This window comes from Genypterus blacodes, unplaced genomic scaffold (assembly GCF_046128005.1).
Source record: "Genypterus blacodes isolate CSIRO-AG114 ecotype Tasmania unplaced genomic scaffold, CSIRO-AGI_Gbla_v1 ptg000098l_1, whole genome shotgun sequence".
Lineage (NCBI taxonomy): Eukaryota > Metazoa > Chordata > Actinopteri > Ophidiiformes > Ophidiidae > Genypterus > Genypterus blacodes.
Window position 1 is genome coordinate 11425 of NW_027466902.1, and position 27138 is coordinate 38562.

The 27138-nt window shown below is 43.3% G+C and overlaps 5 protein-coding genes across 6 annotated transcripts; 3 read left to right on the forward strand and 2 right to left on the reverse strand.

Annotated features, from left to right (window-relative positions):
* Nucleotides 1-11: 11 nt before the first annotated feature.
* fibpa (fibroblast growth factor (acidic) intracellular binding protein a) lies at nt 12-4677 on the reverse strand. 2 transcript variants are annotated; one of them, XM_076159638.1, is made up of 11 exons: nt 4296-4677; nt 4101-4185; nt 3102-3300; nt 2850-2976; nt 2455-2555; nt 2063-2196; nt 1504-1636; nt 1313-1376; nt 1115-1201; nt 885-982; nt 12-354 (listed from the first exon to the last, which is right to left on the reverse strand). In XM_076159638.1, the coding sequence occupies exons 2-11, from the start codon at nt 4183-4185 to the stop codon at nt 285-287; spliced, it is 1098 nt and encodes a 365-aa protein (XP_076015753.1). In that variant the 5' UTR covers nt 4296-4677; the 3' UTR covers nt 12-284. The 2 variants fall into 2 exon arrangements, with proteins under 2 accessions (XP_076015753.1, XP_076015754.1); XM_076159639.1 differs by having other exon boundaries at nt 16-354; nt 1504-1612.
* Nucleotides 4106-22435, forward strand: yif1a (Yip1 interacting factor homolog A (S. cerevisiae)). The gene is made up of 10 exons (XM_076159640.1): nt 4106-4195; nt 17360-17445; nt 17801-17855; nt 18513-18757; nt 19441-19545; nt 20279-20357; nt 20887-20944; nt 21033-21188; nt 21306-21399; nt 21555-22435. The coding sequence occupies exons 3-10, from the start codon at nt 17825-17827 to the stop codon at nt 21711-21713; spliced, it is 927 nt and encodes a 308-aa protein (XP_076015755.1). The 5' UTR covers nt 4106-4195; nt 17360-17445; nt 17801-17824; the 3' UTR covers nt 21714-22435.
* ccdc85b (coiled-coil domain containing 85B) lies at nt 4118-10173 on the forward strand. The gene is made up of 2 exons (XM_076159641.1): nt 4118-4195; nt 6563-10173. The coding sequence occupies exon 2, from the start codon at nt 8329-8331 to the stop codon at nt 8929-8931; it is 603 nt and encodes a 200-aa protein (XP_076015756.1). The 5' UTR covers nt 4118-4195; nt 6563-8328; the 3' UTR covers nt 8932-10173.
* Nucleotides 10686-14175, reverse strand: fosl1a (FOS like 1, AP-1 transcription factor subunit a). The gene is made up of 5 exons (XM_076159668.1): nt 13984-14175; nt 13749-13873; nt 13125-13373; nt 12067-12174; nt 10686-11963 (listed from the first exon to the last, which is right to left on the reverse strand). The coding sequence occupies exons 2-5, from the start codon at nt 13866-13868 to the stop codon at nt 11427-11429; spliced, it is 1014 nt and encodes a 337-aa protein (XP_076015783.1). The 5' UTR covers nt 13869-13873; nt 13984-14175; the 3' UTR covers nt 10686-11426.
* A 2383-nt stretch (nt 22436-24818) lies between the features above and the next one.
* Nucleotides 24819-26823, forward strand: LOC143008006 (forkhead box protein N2-like). The gene is made up of 4 exons (XM_076159532.1): nt 24819-25424; nt 25703-25824; nt 25935-25990; nt 26471-26823. Exons 1-4 carry the CDS (start codon nt 24819-24821, stop codon nt 26821-26823), a joined length of 1137 nt encoding a protein of 378 aa, XP_076015647.1.
* Nucleotides 26824-27138: the final 315 nt, after the last annotated feature.

A 27138-nucleotide genomic window follows, 5' to 3' on the forward strand; every position in this document is an offset into this window, starting at 1 on the left:
TAAAACAGAATGACATTTTGATGTAAATAAGTTCATTTTTATTTACAGGCAAATGTACAAGACACTGCACAGGGGAGGCCAGGAGTGCACACAGAGTTCTGACGGCGGAAACGGGGCGTGAGACGTAGGATTCGGTCACGAAGAAATGAGAGAGAGAGAGCTCAGGCCGAGGGGAGGCCAGATAACGGCTCCGGCGCGTGGGGGGGGGAGAGAGAGAGACGGAAAACTGACCGAGGGAGGGCGGAGCCAAGGAAAAGACGGGGGCGAGCCGGAGAGAAAACCGTTCAGTCGTGATACATTTTGAAGATACAGCTTTTGATGACGCCCATGTATCTGTCCCACACAACCTGATGTCTGAGGAGCAAGAGAGAGAGAGAGACAGGGAGAGAGAGAGAGAGTGTAAATAAAGTGTTATTATGAAATCCGGTTGAAGTGAGCAAATGAAGCAATCTTTGTTGGCTGGGTGTAATTGGGGGGTGGGGAGTGGGGGGGTCTCTTTATGAATATCTCTTTGTTAACCGTGTCGTGGTGCAGGAGCTGTGTAAACCTTTAACTACATTCCAGAGCGGCTGCGTGAGAGACAAGGTAACTACAGTTTAAGAAATCAAGAGGCAGAAAATAAGGAGACAGACCCACTGGCAGGACGGGGGGGGGGAGACGTCAATATCGCTCTGAAGCACTTCCACATACCAAATTAAACTTGGATGCATGAGAGGCATTAAGTGCGTGCCAAAGAATATACCCTGACTGAGCCGGAGAGCGCTTTACCCACAGCGCTTGGCCGCATTACAGCCGGGTTTGTTTTTAGAATGGGTCGCCCCCCCTGTGGGAATCAATATCAGACGCGATAAGGCTCGGCGAGACAGGGGAGCACAGTGACTCACTTGAACGTGTCCAGTATGTGGGCCGAGTTGGTGTAGTGGGTGAGGTACAGCCTCATGTCCCCGGCCGTCCACCGGTCCGAGCGGCACGGCTCAATAAACTGAGGAAGCAGAGGAGAGAAAGGAGGGGGGAGGGTGGGGTTATATGGCCGCTCTGCTTACGACACTCTGGAAAACAGGAACTACTGTATTACACTAGAAACACACACGCGCGCACACACACGCACACGCACCTTTTCTACCAGATCGATGAAGAAATCTCTGACATCTTTTGTGTTGGTTAATTTTGCCGCAATGTTGACGAGGCCTCTGGAAAGATTCTGTGACGGGGAAAAGAAAAGTGTGAAATCAGCGATTATGAAACTGTGCAGGCGCTTTAAAAACGATCTTTTACGGAAACAGTTCCTGATCTCTTATGTAATGAGTCTGACCTTGAAGTTGGCCTCCATCTCATTATACACTTTGGTCTTTCCCCTCAGAGCTGTACACACCAGACTGAGCAGAGCAAACACACACACACACACACACACACACACACACACACATTGGCAAATAAGGAAAAGTCCACAAACACAACAGATTTGCGAGCCGGTGTATGTCTTGTCTAAGTGTGTGTTCTCACCTCTTGTGTTGATCCAGCAGGTCCTTGTCTGTGATCAAAATCTTCAGCTCTTTCAGCTCTTGCAAAAACTCCTTATCCAGATCCACGTCCATGTCCTCCACCATGTTGTCTGGCGATGAAAGCTCAGTCAGACCTGGTCACAATCTCACTTTACACTTATATGTTATCATCACTCACTCTCTCCTCTTCAAACACTTATGCATTTGTCATTTTACAAATCAGTGTACATCTATATTTCTGTAAACTACCGCTCTACGTTGAACGAGCCCTGCAGGACCTCTGGTGGTCAGCGGGCCTCACTGACAGACTCTCTGCTCTATCTGTGCTCTATTAACTCTGCAAACACACCTGGATCATTTCACCTTTCGCCGTGTTTATCTAGCAAACGCAGCTTGTTTCTTCATGTTCTTTTTTTCACAGTTGTGGCTTTTGCTTCATTACTGTGCAACACTCAAACTACACATCAGTACTACACTGGCTTACATCATCAATTACAAATGTGATAAATCTCAGCACACACGCGGCGCGACGGCCAAAAGAAATAACACGAAGTGCTCACCAACGGCGCCAACCGTCCAGTTGTTGATGAGTTGCCCGGCACAGAAAGCAAAGTCCTGGAAAGTGAGATAGTGCAGCTTTCTTTTCCCCGTCTCAAAGCGATTGTTTGCAAAGAAAACAATGGCGGCATAATCCCTGGAATGAGCAGGAGGGGGGAGGGGGGCGCGGGGTGGGTGTTAAAGACGCCGACAAAAAAGTCAAGACTATTAAACTGAGATTTGGTTTTAAGGTCGCTATTAACAACCAGCTTTCCAAGCTCCGTTTTGTCAGAAAGAGCACAATTGCAAAGTAAATCATCCTAAAACACAACATTCTTTTATTTGGAGCAATTTCTGCACTGTATAACACAAACCAGGACACAGAAAGGCTCGTTCTCTTCTGCCAACCGTTTACCTTGCAAGCTTGTCAGACAGAAGGAAATGCTGTCGGATGTTCTCCACCAGGGGTCCCTTTAGCTCTTCCACAACTTTGAACACACGCTTGAAGTTGTCAAACTGAAATGGAACCACAGGGGGATTTGTGTATTAATATTTCATGGCTGTGATTTATAAAAACCTGCATCAGTAAATTCAGCCGGGGCGTTTTCCACTCATAACTCTGTAATAAACCTGACGGCAAGAAAAACACCGCCAAAGCGTTTGATCCAAATAGTTTACAAAATGATTCAGGTTCTTCTTGAAACAGAACTTTGCGAACACATAAATACAAACTAACTAAAACAAAACATGACTCCAGATCTGATGTGCGTAGAGTAACGGCCCTGGCTACACACTGATCCGTCTTCTTACCTGTCGCCTGCAGCTCTTCAGCGTCACGGCCGCCTTTGCGCCGATGTCGTCCAGATCTTTCTTGGTTCCCTTTGAGAGTTTCTTTCCCAGGACCTCGCGGACAAATTTATCATCAAAGGCGTAATACCTACAAGAGGAGAGATCAAGCAATCAAGAAGTCAACAAAGAGCAAAAACGGGCCTAAATGGGAATAAGAGCAGGAGGCAGAAATCCTTCATCACATGTAAATAAATCAGAGCGGCGTTATCTCACCTCTCAATGAGCATGGTTTGTCGGTGAGGTGGGATCTGGAACAGCAGCTGGTTGGCTAGTTTGGCCGGACTGTACAACAGACGCTCGCACATCTGGAATGTTCTGTACTGGTCCATGGTGTCGCTCAGCAGAACATCTGCACTCGCATCGTAATCCTCCAGCACTCCTCCTTCCATCCGGACCTTCACCGCATCGTTCACTGTGGGAGTGGATCAATCAGACACATTTTAGGAGGGTTTAATGAATACGATGGCATCAGAAACTACCAGTGTGGTGTGAACAAAGCACTGGATAGACATCTGCACAGTTTGTTACTAGGAAGTGAAGGTGAAATGCAGTGATACGTGCAAAGTGACATATTTTGTACCTTGCCAGTGCCTGTGATCGATTCGTTTGTGACGCTGTGACTGCTGTTGTGCAATCAGCAGCGTTCTGTCACACTGCTTATTATTGGCACATGCTGTATTAAAGTGCGAGAACCACCTACGCTGTGATTGTGCAAACACGGGACATAGTTCTCTCAGGAACGGCACATTCTGCTTTCAGAGAGACACTGCAGCATTCATTGACCGCCTCGAATGTGATTGTTTGCAAAGAAAGTAACGACAACATAATCGCTCAGATGAACTGTGTGAGTGTGTGTGTGTGTGTGTTAATCAAGACTGTCTACAACTATGAACACAACTATGCCGTGTTCATTGGTTTAAAGAAAGTAATTCATCATAAAAAGGCAACAAAGCTCTCAAAGTTGAAGCTATTTCTGTACTTAAGATACAAAAAGATTCAGTATACAAATATAAATGTGTTATCATTTGTTATATTGTGTTTTAGATGGTAGTTTTTGTTCCGGTGAAACCCAGAAGAACAACACTAACAAAGCAGGTCTGTGGTCTCTGTGTAAACACACGTATTAATCATTAAATGGAGTGTCTGTGTGGAGTGAGGAGTGTGTGGAGTGTGTGTGTGTGAGTGAGGAGACTCATGTGGCGGGCTCCATACCAGTGTATCCATCCAACCAGAGCTGGTAGACCTCCTCGTCCATGATGGTGGTGTTACCCACGAACACATCCAGCTCCACCGCCATCTGTGAACAGGTAAGAGTCAGAGTCAGGACGTGTCTTGACAGCTTCATGTTCTACTCTAGCTCACGTCGTAACACCGCTGCTACAGACGGTTTACAGGCAGACGTGTTACCTTGTTTTCGGCGTAGTCCCAAGCAGCTTTAGAGCACCGAGCTTACACGTTAACCCGACAAATACTTCTTTAACCCCTACAGACTGAGCTGAGCTGTAACGTCCATTACTGCACACCAGCTAACCTCCTCCATTTAGCACTAGCCTCTCATGCTAGCTGCGCCGCAAACACAAGCGTCCGTGGAAACACACTTAATACAGATATCACAGACGGTTTGGTTAAGACTTAACTAACATGGCCACACAACGAGGCGGCGTTAACAGGCTCCGGTTATTTAATTCGTCTTAAAAACACGAATATCTACTTTGAATCAATATTGCTATGGCCGCGCTTGTCAACAACAGCAGTCATGGAACGCGTACTTCCGGTCTCGTGACGTAGGAGGAAACGCTTAAAAGGAACTTCTCATCTACTACACTATCTATCTATCTATCTATCTATCTATCTATCTATCTATCCATCTATCTATCTATCTATCTATCTATCTATCTATCTATCTATCTATCTATCTATCTATCTATCTATCTATCATCTTATCTTATCTTATCTTTTTTTTTTTTTTTTTTTTACTTTATTTTAATAGCTGGGAAATGACGTTCATACCTAAACTTTAATTCAATTCGATTTTCCTTCTTCACTTTCAGGTGAAAATCTGTTTTCAAAACCTTATCTTAAGACTTTATGGTCCGTTTCATGTTTTAATCTTCTAATATATTATTAGATTGTTTATATGCAGTATATTTATACAGTATATTTGTTTTGTAAAAGTTGATACTGTATCCCTAACAGTTTCAGACGTTAATGGTATTAGAGAGCACGTTATAGAACAAATGAGGGCTTATGTATCGGAAACTTCTACATGCATATTATATTTTTCATTTTGATGACAAATATTATAAGATATATTTCTTTTTCATATAATGAGTGAACACAAACAACCGGGACTAACCTCAAAAATTGTAGGTTATACAGGGCTTCACATCCCCTGCACTTACCCACTACTGTCTTATCATTATTGCAATAGGAGAGAAAGAAGGTGATTGTCAGGCTGGTGTGTGTGTGTGATATAATCTTTACAGGTAAAGACAAAATTGCAGTGTAGTTGTTCAGCAGAAATTACAGGCTTAAAGTATAGGCTGCAGTGATGCGGTGAATGACTGAGATTAACAGATAATAAAGCCCAATGTACTGCATAGCTGGACCTATAGGAAGACAGATGTAATGACTTAACTATTCCCCTACAACAGGACTACAGGACATATAAAGACGTCTTAAAAGAAAAGTCTAGAAACATTGTTGCTTGTCTTTTCAAACAGTAAGATTAAAATGAAAAACTGATGACATTAGGGAAAAGAATGAAAAAAATAAAAATAAAACAACAGGATCCTGGTTGCATGATTGTGCAAACATCCACTGTGCATACTGAGTGGAAAGGTATTTTGCTTTTATTACTGCATCTATTCTTTCAGGACAGGTACTGATAATATCAGTGCTTATCCACTTTACTTTACAACCTGTGGAGCGTCCTCTTTGGGTCATTTCCCTGTTTGGAATGAGATTGCAGTCAGGGATTTGTACCTGTGGAGTGCCTGTTCCTGACAGGAATTGTCTTGGCTGCTTTGATGTTGCTGTAGGTTTTCCTTTCAGACATCCTGTTCTAGGCCATGTCCCCTTTAATGGATGACAAAGTGATTCCAGTGCTTTTGAAATCCCTTATTTCACCATTCCTAATCCTCACTTATCCATGATAAATTCCCACTTTGTAAGCACCTTTTAGAACATGGATCTCCAATTCAACCAGGAGAACCAATAGGAAATCATAAACTTGATTTATGGTTAACATCAATGGTGGAAATTGTCCAACATGACAGGACTCCTAGGTTTACATAAACAAAAAAAGGCTATTTTAAAGTGGGCGTGTAGACGTTTTACTGTCCATTAACTATGATGAAGACTGAAATTTCAACCGCACCAGGCTCTGTGTTGATCTTTTGCCCTGTGTGTGTGTGTGCGCGCGCGTGTGTGTGTGTGTTTGTGTGTTTGCGGATGCGGATGCTCTTTACCTCCGGCGATTTATCTAAATAAATCCGTGTAAGTCCCTCTCCCCTGCCCTGCCTCTCTGACTCTCACAGCCACATCAGAGGGGAATGATTCAGTCAACTTGTGTTTTTGTCAGATCTCGATTTCCCCCCTACACACTCACTCTCTCACACACACACACCGACAGCGTCATTTCTAACCTCACGACACCCTGACTCTGTCCCCAGCTCTCCCCTTGCTTGGTTAACACCCCACATTGTGATGGCCTCAGTGAAACAATGGAGGTGGGACAGGGAGCGGAAGGATGTGGCTGAATGCCTCAGCATAAACCCATGGAAAAAAGCCTGCAGTCACACTTTCCGCTTGTGTTTTTCTAAAGAACCCACCACAGCCACTAGAACACACACACGCACACACACGGGAGATTCATATATCTCCACCTATACTTGTTTACTGTATCTTATATTGCAGTGAGCTGGAAAAAAGGAGGTTCCAGCTGGTTGTGTTATCCCTCACCTATGACGTAAAAACAGCTGAATGTCTCCGAGGTTATGGTAAAGATAATGTCACATTGTTTTTGCTTATTGAGGATATGATGTCATCCAAATGGATACTGGAAAGAAAACCACTAAGGAAGTGGCTCAACACAGGCCTTTCCTACATTTTTCCTTTACAACGTGTCCTCACTCGCATTTGTTTTTACAAAGCAGATAGAGGTACAACGTGCGTCAAAGCTTGTTTTGAATTCAAATGGAGGCGCACAAATTCACAGATCGTGTTTAGCTCATCTCCATCATAAGAAACCCTCTGATTTGTCTCACTGCAGATCGGTTTAACGGGATAAAAGAACAGGTCGATTCGGTTGTATTTTGCCTGTTCATCAGTTTTGTAAAACGACCTTATGCCATAAATCGGATATATGGAACAGCAATTGAAAACCCACAGGAAACCACAAAATTCCGGATTAAAAAGTAAAAACTTCCGCTTAAATCAGTCAAAATAAAACTCGCATTTTGCACAAATACGGTTGTGTTGAAATGTGTGCGAGTAATCTGCAACCAATTGAAGCGAAAACAACGCTTACATCTTGCACATATTGTGCTGTAGAAGGATGTACGTTGCCAAAGCATATTTTTATGCAGCGCTTGCTCGTTTGTAGACCTCGTTTACACGGTGCTTTTGTTTTGAAGGCGGTACTCACATCCGACAATCCTCGCGCTTGACGCGGCTCGGCGCTCCGTGAAAGTGGCAGAGGCGGACATTGTTGTGGTAACGGCTCAGCTCCCGGGGATGAGGGACGGCGAGACGTTCTATTTGGAGACTGGATTCCGTTTTACTTGTCTTTTTTAATTCAAGCGACGAATCGTTCGTAAAGCTGCTGGCTGCTGCCGAGCGGACACGGAGTTCACCGAGCCGAGAGGAGGGGCGCACCGCCGAAACAGCCGATGCAAACACCATAACATCTGCAGGGTGTGCGTTTCAAACCTACTGGATTAAAACCTGCAGGTTGACCGGGCCCTGTGTAGCCTTCATACAGAACAGATCAGCCTACAGAGGGGCAGCTGCCTCTAAAAACACCCGGGGAGGAGGTAAAATAAGGACAGGCATCTTTCCCGGAGGCCTTTGGCGAACAGCCTGCTGTTTCTGATAGGATGATAGATTGACATTAATGGGGGTTTGCATTGCGTTTTCATACACGACCTCATTACGGCGTTATTCACAGAGAGAGAAAAACAACGGATGCGTTGCAAAACAGATCTGAAATCTGCGCGCCCGGAGGAAAATCGTCTAAATAAAGATATCACATGGTTTGGCTTTGATTTGGCCTCCGATGGGCTGCTGAGCTCCATGACATCTGAGAGAAACAGGGCGAGTATGCGTGTGTGTGATGACTCGGTGCTGTGTTGAGCATCCTGGATAAGTGCACCTCTGCGTTGTTGTTGTTTTTTGTAGATTTCTCAGGTAGTTTTTAGGTTTGTTATTGTTATTAGCAATGGGTAGCGACGGTGAGATCTTGAACAGAGAACTGTCAAAGATGTCTGACGAGGATCTGCTGGCGTGTTCCAAAGAGGAGCTGGTGAGCCGGCTGCGTAAAGAGGAGTCCGATAAAATATCAGCCCTCATCCAGCGCGGAAGGCTGATCAAAGAGGTGAATAAGCAGCTCCAGGGACACCTCCTGGAGATCAGGGAACTGAAGGTCATCAATCAACGCCTGCAGGAGGAGAACGGGGAGCTGAGAGATCTCTGCTGCTTCCTCGACGACGACCGGCTCAAAGTGAAGAAGCTGGCCAGGGAATGGCAGCTGTTCGGGCATCACGCAGCCAAAGTGATGCGGGAGGACCTGGGCGGGTACTTGAAAAAGCTGGCCGACCTGGAGCGCATGCAGGACGGTCTGGTGAAGGAGAACCTGGACCTGAAGGAGCTGTGTCTGGTCCTGGAGGAGGAATGCGTCAGCAGGAGCGACTCCAGCCCAGGCGGGTCGACCGAGCTCAACCTGCCCTGTATGGTGGCCCGGGACCTCGGCGATGGAAGCTCCAGCACAGGCAGCGTCGGGAGTCCAGACCAGCTTCACTTGGTGTGCTCCCCTGATGACTGAGGGGGTGCAGGTTTAGATCAGCACCCATGGGGGCTCCTGACTGCAGTGAAGGAGCCTTATAAGCTTGAGTGAAGGCACACAGGAGCATGTTTAAGCTTTGCCAGTCAACACAATTAGGGATCTGCTGGCACAAAGGCATCTGTGAGTGCTGCAAGGTTTGTGTGCCAATAGGTTTTGACTTGACTTTCAATCTTTTCAGGACTTACAGAGACATTTAATAGGTGTTTACCAAGTAATGATGTATCTACATTTTACATAGTTTTTCTAATGAGTCTATTGTTTTGGACAATTCTCCTTTTTCAGTGGTGTGTTGTGGGACAAAATGGGATCAAAAAAGTGGGTCACATATAATTTTATCTCATGCACTGGACTAGCCTACACTGGTAGAAGCCTTTTTGTATATTGCACTGGAAAACGCTATCACGGATCTTTAAATCACTGATCTAAAGATTTGTTTCAATCCAGTTTTGAGCCATATTAGTCCACCGATTTCCAATAGCACTGAGAATAATTGAAGTTGTGATAAGTATATGAATAAGAATTTGATATTTGCTTTTGTTAGATGCCCAATAATGTGTAATAGTTTATGCATTCTCTTCCTCAGGACAGGATCGGAGTGCCATACGTGCATGGTGATTATTACAATTTGTACAAGCCTGTTAGTCAGTCTGGTTCGGGGCCCGTTGGCTTTACTGTGGGTGTGGCTGGTGTGTTCATGTGCTCCCGCCATCACACGCACTAGTTTAGCTTGATCAGACATGATGAGCCGGAAATCCTTGGACCTCTTACAGCTGAAGTGTCAGACACGTTTTTTACCCAACTGGAAATTTTGTACCAAACTGGAAAGTCTACAATGATTATGTAATGATTTATATTTATGGCCGCCAGAGAGATGGACTGGTTTAATTCACTTGTATTGCATTATTTTTTATGACATTGTTGTAGTTGTTGATGTTCAATTAGCATATCACCACTATAATACAGAGTTTGTTTAAGTTAGTTAAGAGTCAGCTTTCTTCTGTAATTCATGCTTTGTGTTTACCCTGTAACATTTGGCATACTGTTATCTTTTGCCCTACTTTATTCTGATTTCTATGTATTAACTAGCATTACTAACAACTTCAGTTTTAAGTCGTACATAATGCACATGGATTGGAAAAGTTTGCTTTGTCGTTAGTTGTTTCTTGGTGGGCTATGCTCATAGTGCATTGAAGAGCTTTAAATACAGTGGCTTTGACACTTTGTTGTCTTCTGGCCTTTCTTGTCTCTGTGACTTTGCAGAAACAGCAGTTCCACGACACAAAATTTGAATAGTTGACAGTCTGCGCTTGATAGATGCTCCTTTCTATGTCATACAGCTGGAATTTATGGATGTCCTTAAATTGTATTTTTGGATGAAGAGCCTGCAGATCTATAGAGGGTAATACCACAGTTCTACACACCTCTGAGTACAGCATAGACTGATCCTCTCTCTGTCTGAAGCTGTCATTCTAGCTCTATTAATTTGATCACCTATGAGTCATGTGTGTAGATTCATCTAATTTCTGGCAAATGGAATAACTCAGAGCACATTGTCAGTATGAATGCAGCAAGCATTAGAGCTCCTCGGCTCTGCAGTAGACTGGGTTCCTATCTAGGGTGTATCCTGCCTCTCACCCCAGATTGATGGGATCGGCTCCAGCCCCCCCACCCATCTGTGTGGAATGTGTACAACATTTGTGTGTGTGTTTTTACAGCAACAATACGGGACAGAATTCACACTGTTATCAATCTGCTTTATTGTCTCTGAAATAGCACAGCTTTGACAAGAGATCAGAGTAAGGCACTGCCCACCAAAACAGTTCAAACATTACCAAAAATATATTACACTCTCAAGAATAAATACAAGATTATACAATCTATATTAACTCCTACGGCCCAGCCTCAGTGGTTAATAATCAGACAATATTATGATTCTTAAAAGATTCATAGAAAAATAAGAACTATTATTTATGTTAAACTCTTTTCAAAAGTGAGGATGCTTACAAAATGTAACATAGCATCATGTAGTATGTATATATACTGTATTATTTCATTAAGTTATCAGAATTAATCCCTTTTTAGTTGGAGTTATCACAATTATTTCAAGAAAGCTGGTTTCATTCATAAAACAATACATTTTGCATGCAGTTCTTTCATAATTCATAAATCTTCCCTTCCCTCAAACATACTTCTTATGCTATCTTATAATATCTCTAAATAAAAATAGAGGAGCTATATAGTAATTTGAAATATAAAGAGTGTAACAACCATATGCTAATGATGACATTAAATGCATATGTATAATATCTAAGTACTGAATCGACTGTCTAAAAACGTTGAAATGAAGCAGATGCAAACAGCTTGAACTATTTTTCTTTTTGAAATGTTATTGAAATCATCACTTTAGTGCCATCACCTTTTCCACACCTTTCTCCTCTGAACATTAGTGTTTTCCAGGACTTCAGCGCTGTCAATCACAGAGTGAGGATTGTTGGCGAGTGCAGAGAGTGATCCGATTGGTCACCACTGCTGCTGCTGCGGCGATGAGCTACCCCGCAGGGCTGAGGGCGCTGAGCCTGCAGGGCACTGGTGTGGTGCATGGAAGCATGGGAAGAGATGGAGGGCCCAGCCTCAGAGGGATAAGTGAAAACCAGACTAGCTGTGAACGGGGTGAGAGAAGGAGTAGATGGGAGAACTGGAGTGTGGAGTGACTCTGATTCAGAGGTAACAGCAGATGATGTCACAGGCTTGGTAGGGATCATTATCTTCGGTTTGGGCTTCTGCAGCTTTGGTGGCGTCTTCTTTGAAGGCCCAGGCCGGCTGGAATCCTCCACTTTGATGGCCACCAATGCGGAGAGTGCAGTGTTTGGGTCAGAATCAGAATCAGAGTCCTCTATTTTACAAATGGGACGGTGGGCCTCCAGGACCAGCTCAAGCTTGTCTTTCTGCTTCTCAAGATCAGCTATTTCCTTCTGCAAGTTTGACTTTTCATCTTCCAGCAGGTCAGTCTCCTATCCAAGAGAAAAGTGAAAGAAAAGACAGAAGTGTGAATTCTCCCATAACAGACTGAGGCACATTTCTGACATATCTGACATTTCTACAATGTTCACTCACATTTTGCAGCGTGTCTGTGAGCTCCCGGCGGCGATTGCGACATTTTGCTGCTGCCAGTTTATTTCGCTCTCTCCTGACTCTGCGTCTCTCCATCTCTTCTGTGGATAACTGATGAGAAAAGGAGGCACAAATATAAGAAAGAGTCAGCTAGATGAATCCTTAAAAAAATTCAAACGTGTCTATAACCCAGTTCATGTCTGGAGTTTGATTATTTATGTTTACAGCAACAATGGTACAGAGATGTGAGTCAACAGGGCAAATACTACCACCATGTGTCTGCACTTAGTCACTACAGGCATTCATTGACGTAGGCTGGATGAATTGGAGGAGTGTGAGTTTTTGTGTCTTTGTAACAGCCAAACTCAAATTTCTTTCAACTCCTCGCTGAATAATTACAGTTGATCCAATATTTCCCGCCCTTTAGGGTGGCGATGAGTCACACTCATGCACTTGGGGTGACTCAGGTGTGAGTCATTGAGAATGACTTACCACCTATGAGTCACATGATAGTCTACTTCCTGTACCATGAAATTACAACTCTGATGAGGATATGTGCCAACATGTGTATGATGAAACTGAAAAAAAGTGATACTGCAGTGGTGAAGAACGTGATGATAGTGCCTGATACTGTCTGTTTTAGTTCAATGATCTAAAGCAATGTTGAACTAGGTCAATAACACATCTCTGTTATCTTGTCTGGCGTGTAACAGTCCTATGCTAACAGCAACAACATAACTTTGCAAATAGTGTCATGGATGATAAGTCAACTGTGTCAACATGGAGTCAAAGTAAACAGCATAGAGAGCATTAACAGAGCTCTGTGGCCTCCAGGGACTCAACATCCTTTAAATGGTCTTAGAATAGAAACTAATTTAAATAATTAACTAATAGGATAATCCTGATGTGTGTTTAAGGGAAATTACACAACTTGTCACAGAGTATAACAGGATATTACACACTATTGACACATAATCCACACCTCACACCCTGCATCAGTCAATGACCTCTCAAATCCTGTTTCTGACAGTAAATGACATTAGAAAGATTCAGGCTCATACATGATCATCGGTTCTGCGTCTAGTTGAAGTAGTGTTTGTGGACCCTCTTATTACTGCTGGTCGAAGAAAGTAGGCTTGTGGGTGAGTCAGGGGCCGGGCCCCTTGGAGGGTCGGGTAAGGAGGTCTTGGAGATCGTGAGGGCCCTGGTGGATGCATGAGGGAGGGCTGGACCAGCCACTGAAGGTCTTGGTTGGTTGTAATGGCATTGAGACTGGGCACAAATTGATTGCTACCAGCCATGGTAAATTTCTGTAAAATCAGAGTTAGGGGAAGAGGTGAGTAAATGAATAATAATGTCTGTTGGTTTCTAAGCTCTAAATGCAAAGTAAAACAAAAATGAAATTCATATGATGAAATATGACATATTAATATGTAACCATACATTTTGTATTATTCACAAGTAGTTAAATGAGTAGTAAGCATACACATAAATTACATTACAAAGTGAGAATTACAGGTTACAGTTTACAGTTTACAGGCATTCTATACTTCATTGTAAACTTAAATGAATAACTTTTAAATTGAATTTTAATTGTGAGTTTTAGATAATATTCCTATTTGTACATATTTATACAGCTTTGACCGGGATGTCCTTGTATAAACTTGAGGAAAAGTCACTCCTACCTGCTCCTGTTGTGTAGTGGAGGTGCTGGTGCTTCCCAGGGACACCGGGAGAGGAGAGCCGGTGTCGCTGTCAGTGTACGGCGGGTTGCCTCGTCCTTGACTCCCAAAGTTTCGAAACATCTTTTCTGTTTAAATAGTTACCAGGTGAAGGGAAAGTATATCCTGTACGGATCTCTCTCTAAACTGACTTTCAGAATGAGTCCCGTCTGTTAATTCAAACGTGGGGTAAACCCACCTTATTGCGGTAAATCGGTAGAGTCCAAACTGGTGCGTCCTACAGGGGGGACGAGGAAGGGAATACAGCGAAGGTTTGTTTTCTAATAGTGCGAAAAGTTCCGAATGAAGTTTTAGTACATCCAGCTGTCCTTAGTCATGAAGCTTGAAGCCAAAGTCTGGGAACGATTGTAAGGTTATAAACCCTTAAAGCGAGACTATACGTTGTCCACGCCCCTCTCTACTTACTGGAAATAGTGCTGGCTGGAGTCTCGCACGACATCGGCCACGTGCCATGACGTAAATGACCATATATGGTGAGAGTTTCCTCCTGAGAGAAAAAGGGATTCCTCAGGCTCAGTGTGCAGTTCACCTCATGGCCTGTAGGAGGACAACACTTCCCAGCACTGTCATGTATCGTTTTCCATAGTACGACAGTGACACATTGAAGTAGACGAACTCCTTCAATTGCATTTGAGGAGAAAAAAATGGAAAAACAACAAGTCCTTTTAATATAGATTTAATGGAAATTACAAAATTGTATACCAACAAATTGAAATGACGCGACTTTTTTCACCTTTGCTAATGATTTTTGGAGAACTGATATTTGGATTTAATAATGGATATAATTTCAACTGCTGTGATCAGGAAAAACTTATCAAAAACAAGTTTATTACAGTCACAATCTGATACATGTACAGAATACAGAAGCTGAATGCTTCTATCAAGGCAGGAGGGTGAGGGTAAGGAGGGTGTGGTGATGGTGATTTTTTAAAATAATGATATTCAGTATAACAGCAAGAAAACAGATGGAACTACCTTTGTAATAGTCTTATACATTGATTACTAAACAAATTAAAGAGTTTGTCAGCTAAACTACAGGAATGGTTCTGAAATAAATGATGAAGTGTGAGCAAACATGCTGGTGGGCCTGCTTTTGCTGAGGTATTTGGCAGTCACTCTCACTTCACAAACCACTTCAATAAGCGCATGCCTGTGGAGATGAGTCAGTCTATTGGCACAACACTGCTGTATTATCTCACCATCCGCTTCAACGGCTCTTTTTGACATTAAAGCACAACATGGCACCTAGGAGATATATGATGGATGGTGAAGATTTAGTAAGCTCGGTCTGTCACAACAGCTGCTGACCTTGCACTCTCCAAGGACACAGTTCCCGGCATGGGCTGACTCCTGCTAGCTGACTGCTGCACAAATGTTCTCATGTTACGGTGTACACGTCTCCTGGGAAGTAGACGGCCAATTGTTAAAAGAGCTGCTAATTTGATTGCAAAGACTGTAACAGGCGACATCAAAAGAACACAAATGCTAGAGCTGAAAAATGAAAATACAGGTCATACAACTATCTATTTAGAGTTTGTACTGGCCTTGGTCTGTTCATAATCGATCAAAACCAGCCGGCAGGGCAGTTACTGAAAACTGAAACTGCCAGGAGCTCCACATTTTGTTTGGCCTGTACCTGTTGCTCATCAGCCCATTTGAGCGTGGCGTCATGTTTCACATTACAACAATACCCAGGATGGGTTTTTGTCCTTTGGGATGACAGTATCAAATAAAGGGAATATTGGCTGAAGGTGAGTGTCAGATGACTAAAGCCTCAGGTATGTGATGATGACATACTTGATATGCTTCAATCGACATGTCACAACATGTTGCCCTGTCCCCTATTGCACTTTCATTCATCAGCTTGCTCCGTGTCTGGTATCTTGTTTATGAGTAGCAAACAAAGCCCTTTTGAGTAAACTGTTTCTTTGTTTCATGTTTTTACACTTTTACACCCGGGAGGAGTGTGTACATGCTCTCTTTCCCTCCAAAAGGGAGAGGAGGGGAAGGAGGAAGTTTACAAGATTCCAATGCAACTTACTCACTCCAAAAATCTCAACATGAATCCGCAAAACCACTCACATCCACCCACACATCCACCCACACTCGCACACACCATACCACATGCACCCACACCCACACCCACATCCCACACACCAATCGATGTGCACACAGACACACAGATACTTCCCCAACAGCGTCCTTGTACTGCACACACTTACATTTACAAGCTTTTGTGGGTATAGTGGGTGTTCAGAACGATGCCAGTTTAGTTCAATTGCGTTTTGCTGCCCATTGAAGAGCAAGAGTACATTCCTGGGGCAACTGTCACTGCATTAAGTAATAGTCTTGTTAGAGAAAAAGGCCTAAGAACAGCGTCTGGTTTTACTTCTTGGCATCAAATGTAAGAACTGTATTTTCTCTGTAGCTTTGGGAGGCTCGATCCTACCAAAGAAAGAACTGAGACTAGGTTACTGATTGTAAAGTGCAGTTATGAACAGGCCAGTGCAAAGATTATGCTCATTATCACTCCGGTGAGGTAATGCTGACATACTGTATGTGTTTCCTGACGCACTTTGATAAGTCTAATGGCCACTGTTTGTTAAATTTGTCTAGAAGTTGATATTTACACTTAGCCTGAACGCTCACTGTGAAATCTCACTGTGCTGTCAGAATTTGTTTTGTGTGGGCCTGTAAAGCATTTTGATTGTTTGCATGCGACTGTTTCACTTGTTTGAAGAAAGTTCTTACTTCCAGGACTCAAAAACAGAGAAAACTAGAAGGCACACAGAGAGCAAATACCTCCACCAAAGCTCCGTAGTTCATTATGACTCATTCACTCAATTATGAAATATATAAAACAGGTTATTGACTCAAAAGTGGACACCGCCTTTGCTCCACTGCCGAACAAACAAGCTTTTGATTCTACCATGTCCATTTCCAAAGTTATTGCCCCTGTTAATGAATTGTTGTTGTGATAGCGCCACCGTATGCTGGATTGATTTATATATTTTTATTTTTTGCATAGGTAATGACTGCATATGTCCAAAAAGTTTGGTTACAGTAGATTAATTAATTGATGAATACTTTTGGATGAACGGATTACATCAAAACAGTATAAAATACAAAAAACGAAGACAACTAATATATTTTGATTAAATAACTTGGGATTCAAAAGCTATAGGCCAAAATATGAAGTGGTTATTACAGCGCCACCGTCAGGTCAAGCGTTATTTTTAGTGTAATTTTCAACACAAACAAAACTCACATGTAAGAATCAAAGAGCACATTTGGCACTTTGAACAAATTATTATTTTTTAATATGAATATGAATATTATTTGTTATTATTATTATTACGGTAGTAGTAAATTAAATGTACATATTTAAATAACGGTGGTTTGTTGAAAGTGCAGAATCTGCAGAAGTGCATACTCTTACCCACTTACATTCCTATATATTGTAACAAATAAGTAATCAGTCAGTGTACGCAGCTGTCTCTGGTAGCTGCTCTGGTCATCCGTGGTCAAATCGTGTCACCGTTTGTGCCACGCAGGCAGGAAAGTGAACCAACCACCGTGGATGGGTGGGAGCGAAACACTCCGATAGCCACGTAGCTAGCTACCGACGTTAGCTGAGGAGGTAAGTGGCCGCCGTGCTTGTTTGTCTTGTCTTCTTTATTATAATAATACTCCTCTTTCGGTGTGTGTGGAGCTTCGTTGAATGCGTGTCTGCCATCTTAGCGACGTAAACTGTCATGTTATTGTATTAGAACGTCTCTTTGACTGACGTTACCTGCTAGCACAAGTGGTTAGCATTAGCATATGCCAAGTTTACACTGTCGCTGGCCAGACAGCCGCTGTTAGCATGTAAGTACTAGTCAACGCTAACTAACTGTTGACTTGACGCTGCTACAGCGTTTAGACGCTTTAAATTTTATTAAAACAACAAAAGCTTTCAAAGGGATTAAACAGTTCTTTGTTTGTTTTATTGCAAGCTAACGTGTAACGTGTAAGTTACAATGGACCTGCCACATCAGGGATACCGTGCAAGTAAGTAGAAGAATGAACAACACAGAAGCTACCAACTTATTTGTTAGATCAGTGAAGTTCGTAATAAAGCAAGACTTGAGGCTTCTCCCATTAAACTGTTGCTGTTGTGTATATATTGTGGCTGTTGAGATAAGATAAGATAAAAGGTCAGACTTACAGTAGTTTAAGTGACTCTTGTGGAGTAACTACACTTCAAAAGTCTCATGTTAAGGCTCAAAATGTATCTAATCTTAATAATGGTCACACTAAATGAGATTGAGGGTTCAGATTTAAGGAGCTGCTGGTTCCATGGAGCACAAACATTGTCCCGGGTTCATATGATGTGAATGTTTTGTGTTTTCCTCTATTAAAGATGATCAGGGAACAACTATTACCTACTATATAACACTGCAGACAGGACACGCATGCTTTGAAGTGCAGTCGCTGTGTTAGAACCTGAACTTGAGTCCCTTGCTTGTGCGTCTTATTTTAGATCACCTATCACATCACAACACAACACATCAGCAAGACTCAGAGCTCTTAAGTGATGGGATCAACCAGATTGACCAGTCAGATTGATATTAAGTGTATTTAGTTTTACAGCAGCTGTTGAGCAGGGCGTCAAAGTGAAGCTACTTCAGATAACCCCCACATTTAGACTGTCTCTGTCCTCTGCAGCCAAGCAGCGAGCACGTGGCGCGCCTCCTCCCGCAGAGTCTCTCCTGTTTGACGACACCAGCGGTGCAGCACCACCAGTCAACAGCCAAGGATACTACACTCCCGGGTACGACATGGCAGGACCCTCGGGTGGCATGCAAGGAGGGTCGGGAGTCAACAATCTGTTTGCTGACCCCATGGCCAACGCTGCAGTGATGTATGGCTCCTCCTTAGCCAACCAAGGAAAGGATATGGTAAACAAAGAGGTGAGGAAGAACAGGTTCTCATTGTTCTCCCCTCCGACACACAGCAGGTGTTTGAGTCACGGTGGTGGAGACGGTGAACCCAGTAATGCGCCAGGTTACGTGTTATAGTTGCATTCAGAGACATCGGAAAGGGGAAATGGAATCTTATCCTATACCGCTACTGTGTGTGTGTGTGTGTGTGTGTGTGTGTGTGTGTGTGTGTGTGTGTGTGTGTGTGTGTGTGTGTGTGTGTGTGTGTGTGTGTGTGTGTGTGTGTGTGTGTGTGTGTGTGTGTGTGTGTGTGTGTGTGTGTGTGTGTGTGTGTGTGTGTGTGTGTGTGTGTGTGTGTGCGCGCACACCAAATCTCTCTCAGCCACATACAGAGCTTCACTCACAGCTGGACAGTCATTAGCGGACAGATGTGACAGCAAGCCGACACTTCTACCATCAAAATAAAAGTCTCTGGATCGCCCCATTAAGTAATTCGAAGATTTTCAGTAAGTTTCCACATGAAATAGGTGTGTTACCCGTGAAAGGCACGTCGCTCAGAGTTGTTCTACGGGATTTTCCGCTTTGATAGGTATTTGGTTCACAGCATACACACACTGTGCTGAGGCCCAGGGTGGATTATTGTGACTCACCTCCAAGATTTGAAGTTCTGATGTGTGAAATGAACGCGTGCCCCTTTTTTTTCTGCCTTTCAGATCAGCAGATTCATGTCCGTGAACAAACTGAAGTATTTCTTCGCTGTCGACACCAGATATGTGATGAAGAAACTCATGCTCCTCATGTTCCCATATACACATCAGGTAATCTGAGCCGTTCAGTCCCGTCGTCATGCTTTGGCCGCGTATCGTAGTTCAGAAGGATATGAAGAGTTAATGACATGATAACTTAATCTGGTATCATAACTTCAACCCCTTATCAAACTCACAGCATACACATAAGATGATCAGACTCTAATCACTCCTTCAGCAAATATCAGAGCTTTGTTTATGAACTTCACAAAGAGAGTGGACGTATCAGCAAACTGGGCTCAGCTTCTTCCCACAGTCCCAAGTCACCCAGATTGGAAACTAAATCAACACTCCAAACATCTTGTGCCCTGATAATGAAGGAGCTGCACAGAGTCTGAACGCTCTGATTAAGCCCACAGTCACACAGCCGTCACAGATGGATTGCACTTGTTGCTTAAGGGAGCTTGATGTACCTGATAGGTGGGTATTGGTTAATGCTGACAGCTGTGAAAATGCTGCGCCGGCTGTTAAACACAGAGTGTAATAAAGAACATTATAAAGAACATGTTAGATTTGTAATATTTACTCCTAGGTCCCGAGTTCTAAATCATACACAAGTGTCATCATTTAGTTTCCCCTGTATTATTGGAATTTTCTATTACTTTTCATGAACATAAACATCTATACTGTTGCCCCATGTAAGCATAGGGCTTCCTCTAATATCTTATACAGCTTTAGGCTCTGTGCCACCCCAGTTATCCCTTTGTTACGTTGTGGTTTTACCGTGTCTCTGCCTTTCTTTCAGGACTGGGAAGTTCGTTACCATCGGGACACTCCACTGACTCCCAGACAGGATGTGAACGCCCCTGATCTTTACATACCCTGTGAGTAGATCTGAGCGTCTGAAAGTCCATACATGTTTTCACTCATTTATGTCCCACCAACTCTTCATTTTGGGCCTGATGCAGCCGAATTAAACGCAGTTGAATAGAGAGAGGGTGCGTAAATGGGCCTCACCCTACCCCAGAGGGAAAAGCATTCCATTGCCTTCCATTGACGTATTGCGTGACGGTACCTGCTTCTTAGTTAATCCAGCAATGTCAAAAAAGTTGTGTGATGTGTCGATTTAAGAAAACACCTGAAACCGGAACGTTCTAAAATCCTCAAACCTAAAATGGAGCACAGAAGAGTCCTCAGGCTCCAGTAGGAGAAGGAAAAAGTGTGGGATCCTCACACTCCTTATGTTGACGTGTGCAGCTGGCATTCGGCCACGGTTGAGTCAAATATGCTGAGTAAAGTCCGTTTGGCCTGTTCAGTGGTATTGTTTCTGTATTGACAACATGCATGTTTGTGTAAGTCAGTCACATGTAGACACACAGCTGTACCTGCAGTAACATACTCTTCATCTTTTAGCCATGGCTTTCATTACCTACATCTTACTGGCTGGAATGGCCCTCGGCATTCAGAAAAGGTGAGTAACTCGCGTTTTTTGACTTTGTGGCAAATGTTTTCAGGTCAAATCCCCTTTTGCTAAACCGTTGTGTTGTGTTCATGTGCAGGTTCAGTCCAGAGGTGCTCGGTCTGTGTGCCAGCACGGCCCTGGTGTGGATCGTCATCGAGGTGTTGGTGATGCTGTTGAGTTTGTATCTGCTGACAGTACACACTGATCTCTCAACGTTCGATCTCATCGCCTACAGTGGATACAAATATGTCGGGTAAATATTGGATGAATCTCTACATAAATGAGTCATTCATTACCAGCAGTTTAACTTTGAGGCCACATACATTGGAAGTTGTTTCTTATAAAACATGTGTCTGTATCTTCCCTGTAGGATGATCTTCACGGTGTTCTGTGGCTTACTGTTTGGCAGTGATGGTTATTTTGTGGCTCTTGCCTGGTCCTCCTGTGCCCTTATGTTCTTCATCGTGAGTATTTTGACGAGCATCAAGGCGTTATATTAATACACCCAAAGCATTTATAAAGGTATCGCTTTTAAAAACGAGCATTGGTTTTAGATACAGTCAGTCTTTGTGGTTTATGTGCTGTTTCAGCCTGTAAGCATCCGTCTCAACCTCCTCAGGTTCGATCTTTGAAAATGAAGATCCTGCCGTCTCTCTCCTCGGACACCATGGGGACCGGATCTGGTGCCAAGCCTCAGTTCCGTCTTTACATCACCGTGGCCACTGCGATCTTTCAGCCCATCATTATATACTGGTTAACCTCCCACCTGGTCAGGTGACTGTGAGGCATTTAATGACCCCAAGTCCTTACATATCGGACGCTACAAATTGTGGTTGTTGAGTGTCACTGTTTGTACACCTGACTTTATACGCTGTTTCAGTCGGCCAGCTCAGAACATACAGTATGTACACGGTGTTGAGCTACGGCGTGTGTTAAGCTTGTTGAATGGACATTTACTGATTTAACCAGCAATCCTGGGTGCGGAGTCTCAAGACAAAGCGTCTCACCGGAAGACTGTTTTCCTCCATGAGTGTAGTATAATAATGACAAATCCTTATTTCAGTCTTCATAACTCTGAGATCAAGGGCTTTCATTTGAAGATGTTTGACTCTCTGTCCAGCTTTCTTTAACATTTGTCCCCCTAAACACCCACTAGTATTTACTGCTCCACAGCCATACAACACACACACACACACACACACACACACAGACACACACACACACACACTATTGCTTCATTTTCTCTTGTGAATCCTTGATTTTATTTATCATAACAAAGCATGACAATGTTTGGGTGACAGTGTTTTGTAGAAAAAATAAATATCTAGCTCTCTGTCTCCATTTTTAACACTTTCTCTGCTTTTGTAAGATAAATGAAATCTGTGAGATTATCAGGATATACTGTTAAAAATGTTACAGAACGTGCAATTGAATACAACCCCATCATCCCTCAGAGTGCCAGTAGAGCTGAAATGCAATCAAATAAAAAAGTGAATATGATGTTTTATGAAGTCATGCATTGGATCAGTTCATGAATGATCCAGCAATGGTACTTGATTTCCCTTGATGCTACACCAGATGACCAGAGATCAAAACAGCTGAACATTTAAATTAGTTTGCATCAAATTATTTACATACATGAATTTCATCAGATTAATTATTTTTGAAGAATCTTTTACTCTTATCTTATCTTCCTTATATCCTACTACTATAATTGTAGAGCGTCTCTATGTGTGTGTGTCCTTCAATACAATGAGCAGCGTTCCTCCAATCACCTCCAAACTCTGCAGTAACATTGTTTAGTGGTCTAGCATTTGCATTGTAGGCTTTTCATTTCATTTACTTAATTGCATTATTTTTTATTGCATAATCATATTATAGTAGTGGAAGACATCAATGGTGCCTACCTTGCACCCCCATAATGACATCGTGGATGATGCCACAGTTGACATACAACCATAGCAACCCCCATCATGAATGACAACACACACACACACAATGGAAGAATGTACCACTATCACTTCAGTGCTAATGTGCAAAGAAATATAAAACATTTGCTGCTTTTCATTTCCACAGGATTATGTCAATACTTTGAATTTGCATTGCCAAAACGTTGACGTGAATAGAACCACCCTATACCTACATAATGACATCATGAATGATATCATAGCTGAACATGAATAGAACCACCCTAGCACCTCCCTACAATGACATCACATGAAGGGAAAGCCCATGTGCACCTTGCAGAAGAAGAAGCAACCGTCGCTGTCGGCAACAAGCTGTCATGCAAAGAACAAGGGATCATCTTGAACAAACGAATGTCCAGAGAAGTCTGGTAAGAGTTTGCTAATGTTAACACTTTGTCATTGAAACATGGCCCAACAAGGGGCAGTGGGGGAAGAAGGAGGATCAGGGGAGGCTGGGGTCAGGGGTGACGGATCAGGGGGAGGACGATACAGGATGTAAGGAAGCATGGATAGTTAAGCCTGTTTAACCCTCTCTAGTTAATATTTATTCTTTATTTATTCAGTTTCAGTTCAGCACACAAGGTCTTTCTATCATTTAGATGTTCTGCTCTGCTCAGGGAAAGTGCAAAAAGAATTGCACATTTTTGGAATTCCAGTGCATTTCCCTTTTGTCAGAATAAATACTTGTTGGCTGCTAATACGTGTTTTACTTTAAGTAAATGGGTTTAATGCAGTATTTGTACGTGGTGGGCTTCTTCTTGTACTGAGGCTTTGATCTGTTGCTTGTCTGTCTTGACTGCGCGCGTGCTCGCTGCTCGGAGGCGCGCATGCAGCTGAGCGTCCTTTTGGTTTCTATAGAAACGGCGGAAAGGAGAAAACGCTGAGGGAGAAGAGTTCACCTCCGATTGTTCTTTTTTTTTCTCTCTCTCAACGCCAGAACTTCACCTTCACCCACTTTGGAACGACGCGTTTCGCATGGAGAGGAGCTCCAGCAGGCCCCCCGTGATCTCCCGGTGCTTAGGTGAGTAACAGGCTCTTTGTTTTGCACCTGAAGCGGTTTACCTGGAAGAGCAAAGGCGGCTTTCTGCTCTAAATGAAACTTTATATTGTTCCGCCATTTGCCCGCTGAGCCACATTGTTGAGCCATGTGGCACCAGACTGAAACTTCAGCATGTATTATGAATTAGACACGTTCCTGCAATAATGGCCGATTATATCCGTTATTTATAAGCACGTTAAGATACAGCCTGCTTCTGTTTGATCCCATCTGTTTCTATTAAAGCCAAAACTACTAATTTCAGCTGGACACGTTTTATTTTGTACACATAAGATGACTGAAGCAGCTGCAGCTTTACTCAAATCTGCACACTGAAGCAATTATCCAAATGTCCAAAAATCCAAATGCCGGTCAAGTTTTGTTTCAACTGTGTGTTCTGAATTTTCATGTCTGATTCGATGTGTGCTTAAGCTAATGCTGTTTATCAGTGACACATTGCAACAATCTGAATAATCACATTTATTCTTCATTTTCTTCTTACAATCTATTTCCATGACAAATCACTTTCAAGAAACAAATCAAATTCTGGAAAAAGTAAAAGTGCAAAATGACTCTAGAGGATTTTAAGGAGACGGTGGTACACATGTGATGGACTTTAAACGTTCAAGTGGGTGATCATCAATGGCTGAAGAATGGCTAACATTTAACTGAGCTGAACCTCATCCCTGCATTACCCAGTCTCAGTCTGAAACATGAGTTGGAATAAAGCTGGGATAGTTAGAGACAAAATGTCAAAAGCATGTTATAGTAACAAGTTTGTGTGGTTTAAGTCCTTCTTTAGTAATATCTCTTGGTTTATGTGTCATCTTTTAAAGGTGCTACAACTGATTGACTCTGTAAGTTTTCCTCTGGGGGACAGATGGAGACCAGCTCTCATCCACTGCTGCCCTCGTCTCCCTGTCCCACCGTGCTCGGAGGGTCTCTGCCTTTCTTATCCTCGCCCATACAGACCTGCACCAATGGCTGCCTCTCACTCCCGGTCTCGCCTTTCTCCTTCCCCTCATCGCCGAGCTCCTTCTCTCCCACGACGGCGGATGCGATTCACTCCTCCTCACCTCTTTCACACTGTGTGACCTCTCACTGCCTCGAAGAACAAAACATACGATGCCTCAGCCCAGTGAACACGGCGGAACAAGATGACCTGACGTGCCTCAGCTGGCTGCACCAGAGGGGCGACCTGTTACCGTTGCAACCCCTGCATAAGATGACACCACTGCCTCAGCTGGACGCCTCCACGTGTATCCAACCTCCTGCCTCATCCAAGCCTCCGTACTCCTTCAGCTGTCTCATCTTCATGGCAATAGAAGATTCAACCGACAAGCGGCTTCCAGTGAAAGACATCTACGAATGGATTACAAGCAATTTCCCGTACTACAGGACAGCCGCTGGAGGCTGGAGGAACTCTGTTCGACACAATCTGTCCTTGAGCAAGAGCTTCCGTCGCATTCAGAGAGACAAGGTGGGTGCACGAGCTCATGGCTGCAACAGGGTCATGTAGGGGGTGAAATGTTTTTACTTCAAGCAGCCACAGCAGAAAGCATTTGCTATTCTGAAGTGTCTGATAACAGGACACTGAATGCCTCACAGCTCCAGGTGAGCTGTGCTGTAGTGAAGTCAATGTCCAGGCCTTCTTACAGGGATGTAATGTACTCCATGTGTGTTAAATGAACCTGATATGTCAACGTTTCTAAAGACACATGGCACTTAAATGGCTGGATTTGACGGTGTTTATATTTGTTTCAGTCTGTGGGGAAGGGCTCTCTGTGGTGTGTGTGTCCGGAGTATCGACCAGCGCTGCTTGAGATGCTCAGGAAGACGCACACATTTCACAGCGCCAACAGCAATCTGATCAACAAGCCTGGGCTGTGAGTACGATCACACAATAATGACAGAAGTGATGACAAAAGCCCAGCAAACCGTTAAACAGAACACAAAATGGTGATATGAAATAATCTTGTCGTGTGGCTTGTTGTAGGTTGGAAGGAGCAGAATATGGAGTTCCTGCTGTGTGTGACTCTGTGGAGATATCAGGTTAGTGATGAGGAGATTCACAGCAGGTGTATTTCATTTAATTGGATCCTACAGGGTTTATGTCTAAACAACACACAGCCGATCATTTATTAACTTATATCTAACGTAAAATAGCCGGTCGATAGTGTAACAGCTCTCTTCGACGCCTTTATTACCTCCAGCTTTTCTCTTTCTCTTCAGCTTTCCCAGCATGCAGCATTGTTCTTGTGTTTGTGTTCCGTCACCTTGGCAACAGCCTTCTATTTCCTTGGCAACCTGTAGTCCCAGCAATAGGCTGGCGAGCCCCCTTTATATGCCTCTGTTTTATGACTGAGCCTATATGTCCTATAGGCTCACATGATCACAGAAGACGCTGACAATTAGCTGCTTAACCAGCCTTTCAGAAAGTTCATGATAATATTGACATCATGTAAAATACATGACTCACATTGCATATACGTTGTGATGACTCAGCTGTAGTTTTATGTTTGTCTCTTGCAGATCCTCTTTCCCACACCCTGTTCATGTCCACACCCTCACCTCAAGCCCTGACCCCCGATAACCCAACTCTGTCTGAAAACCCTACTTGCTTCCTGACCCCAGATCATGAGGAACTTGTCACCATGGAGTCAGTGGAATACCAGCAAGAGGACCCCAGTGAGGACATGGAGAAGGACCCTCTGTCAGACAGTGGTTACATTGAATTACACTACTACCAGTCTAATCAGTACCAGTACCTGGTTCTGCCCGTAGACAATGAGCTGGACCTGGAGACTGTGGAGATCCTTCAGCTTGACGCTGAGGCCCAAGAGGCTGCTGGGTCTCTGCTTGACCTTGCAGGCGGTGGATATTAATGTTTCACCTCTTTAAACAATCACATCCAGATGCAATGCTTGAGATATCTTCAAGGTGTTGATTGATCTTTTAAAGTCAAGGTGATAATGGATAATGTCTGGCAAATCATCTTCTATGTGCCGAGACATCTGCTGCATCCTAATTCAGAGACTGCATCCTTTGAAGTCTGCACTTCAACACAGAATATGTCATACCAGTTCGAAAAAGCTGATTTCAAAGGCTCCTCCAAATATGGGACACTCAGCCTGTTTTTCTTTGATGGACAAAACTGTCTTCACTATGGTCCTCATCAACTCATAAAGTCAGGTAACATC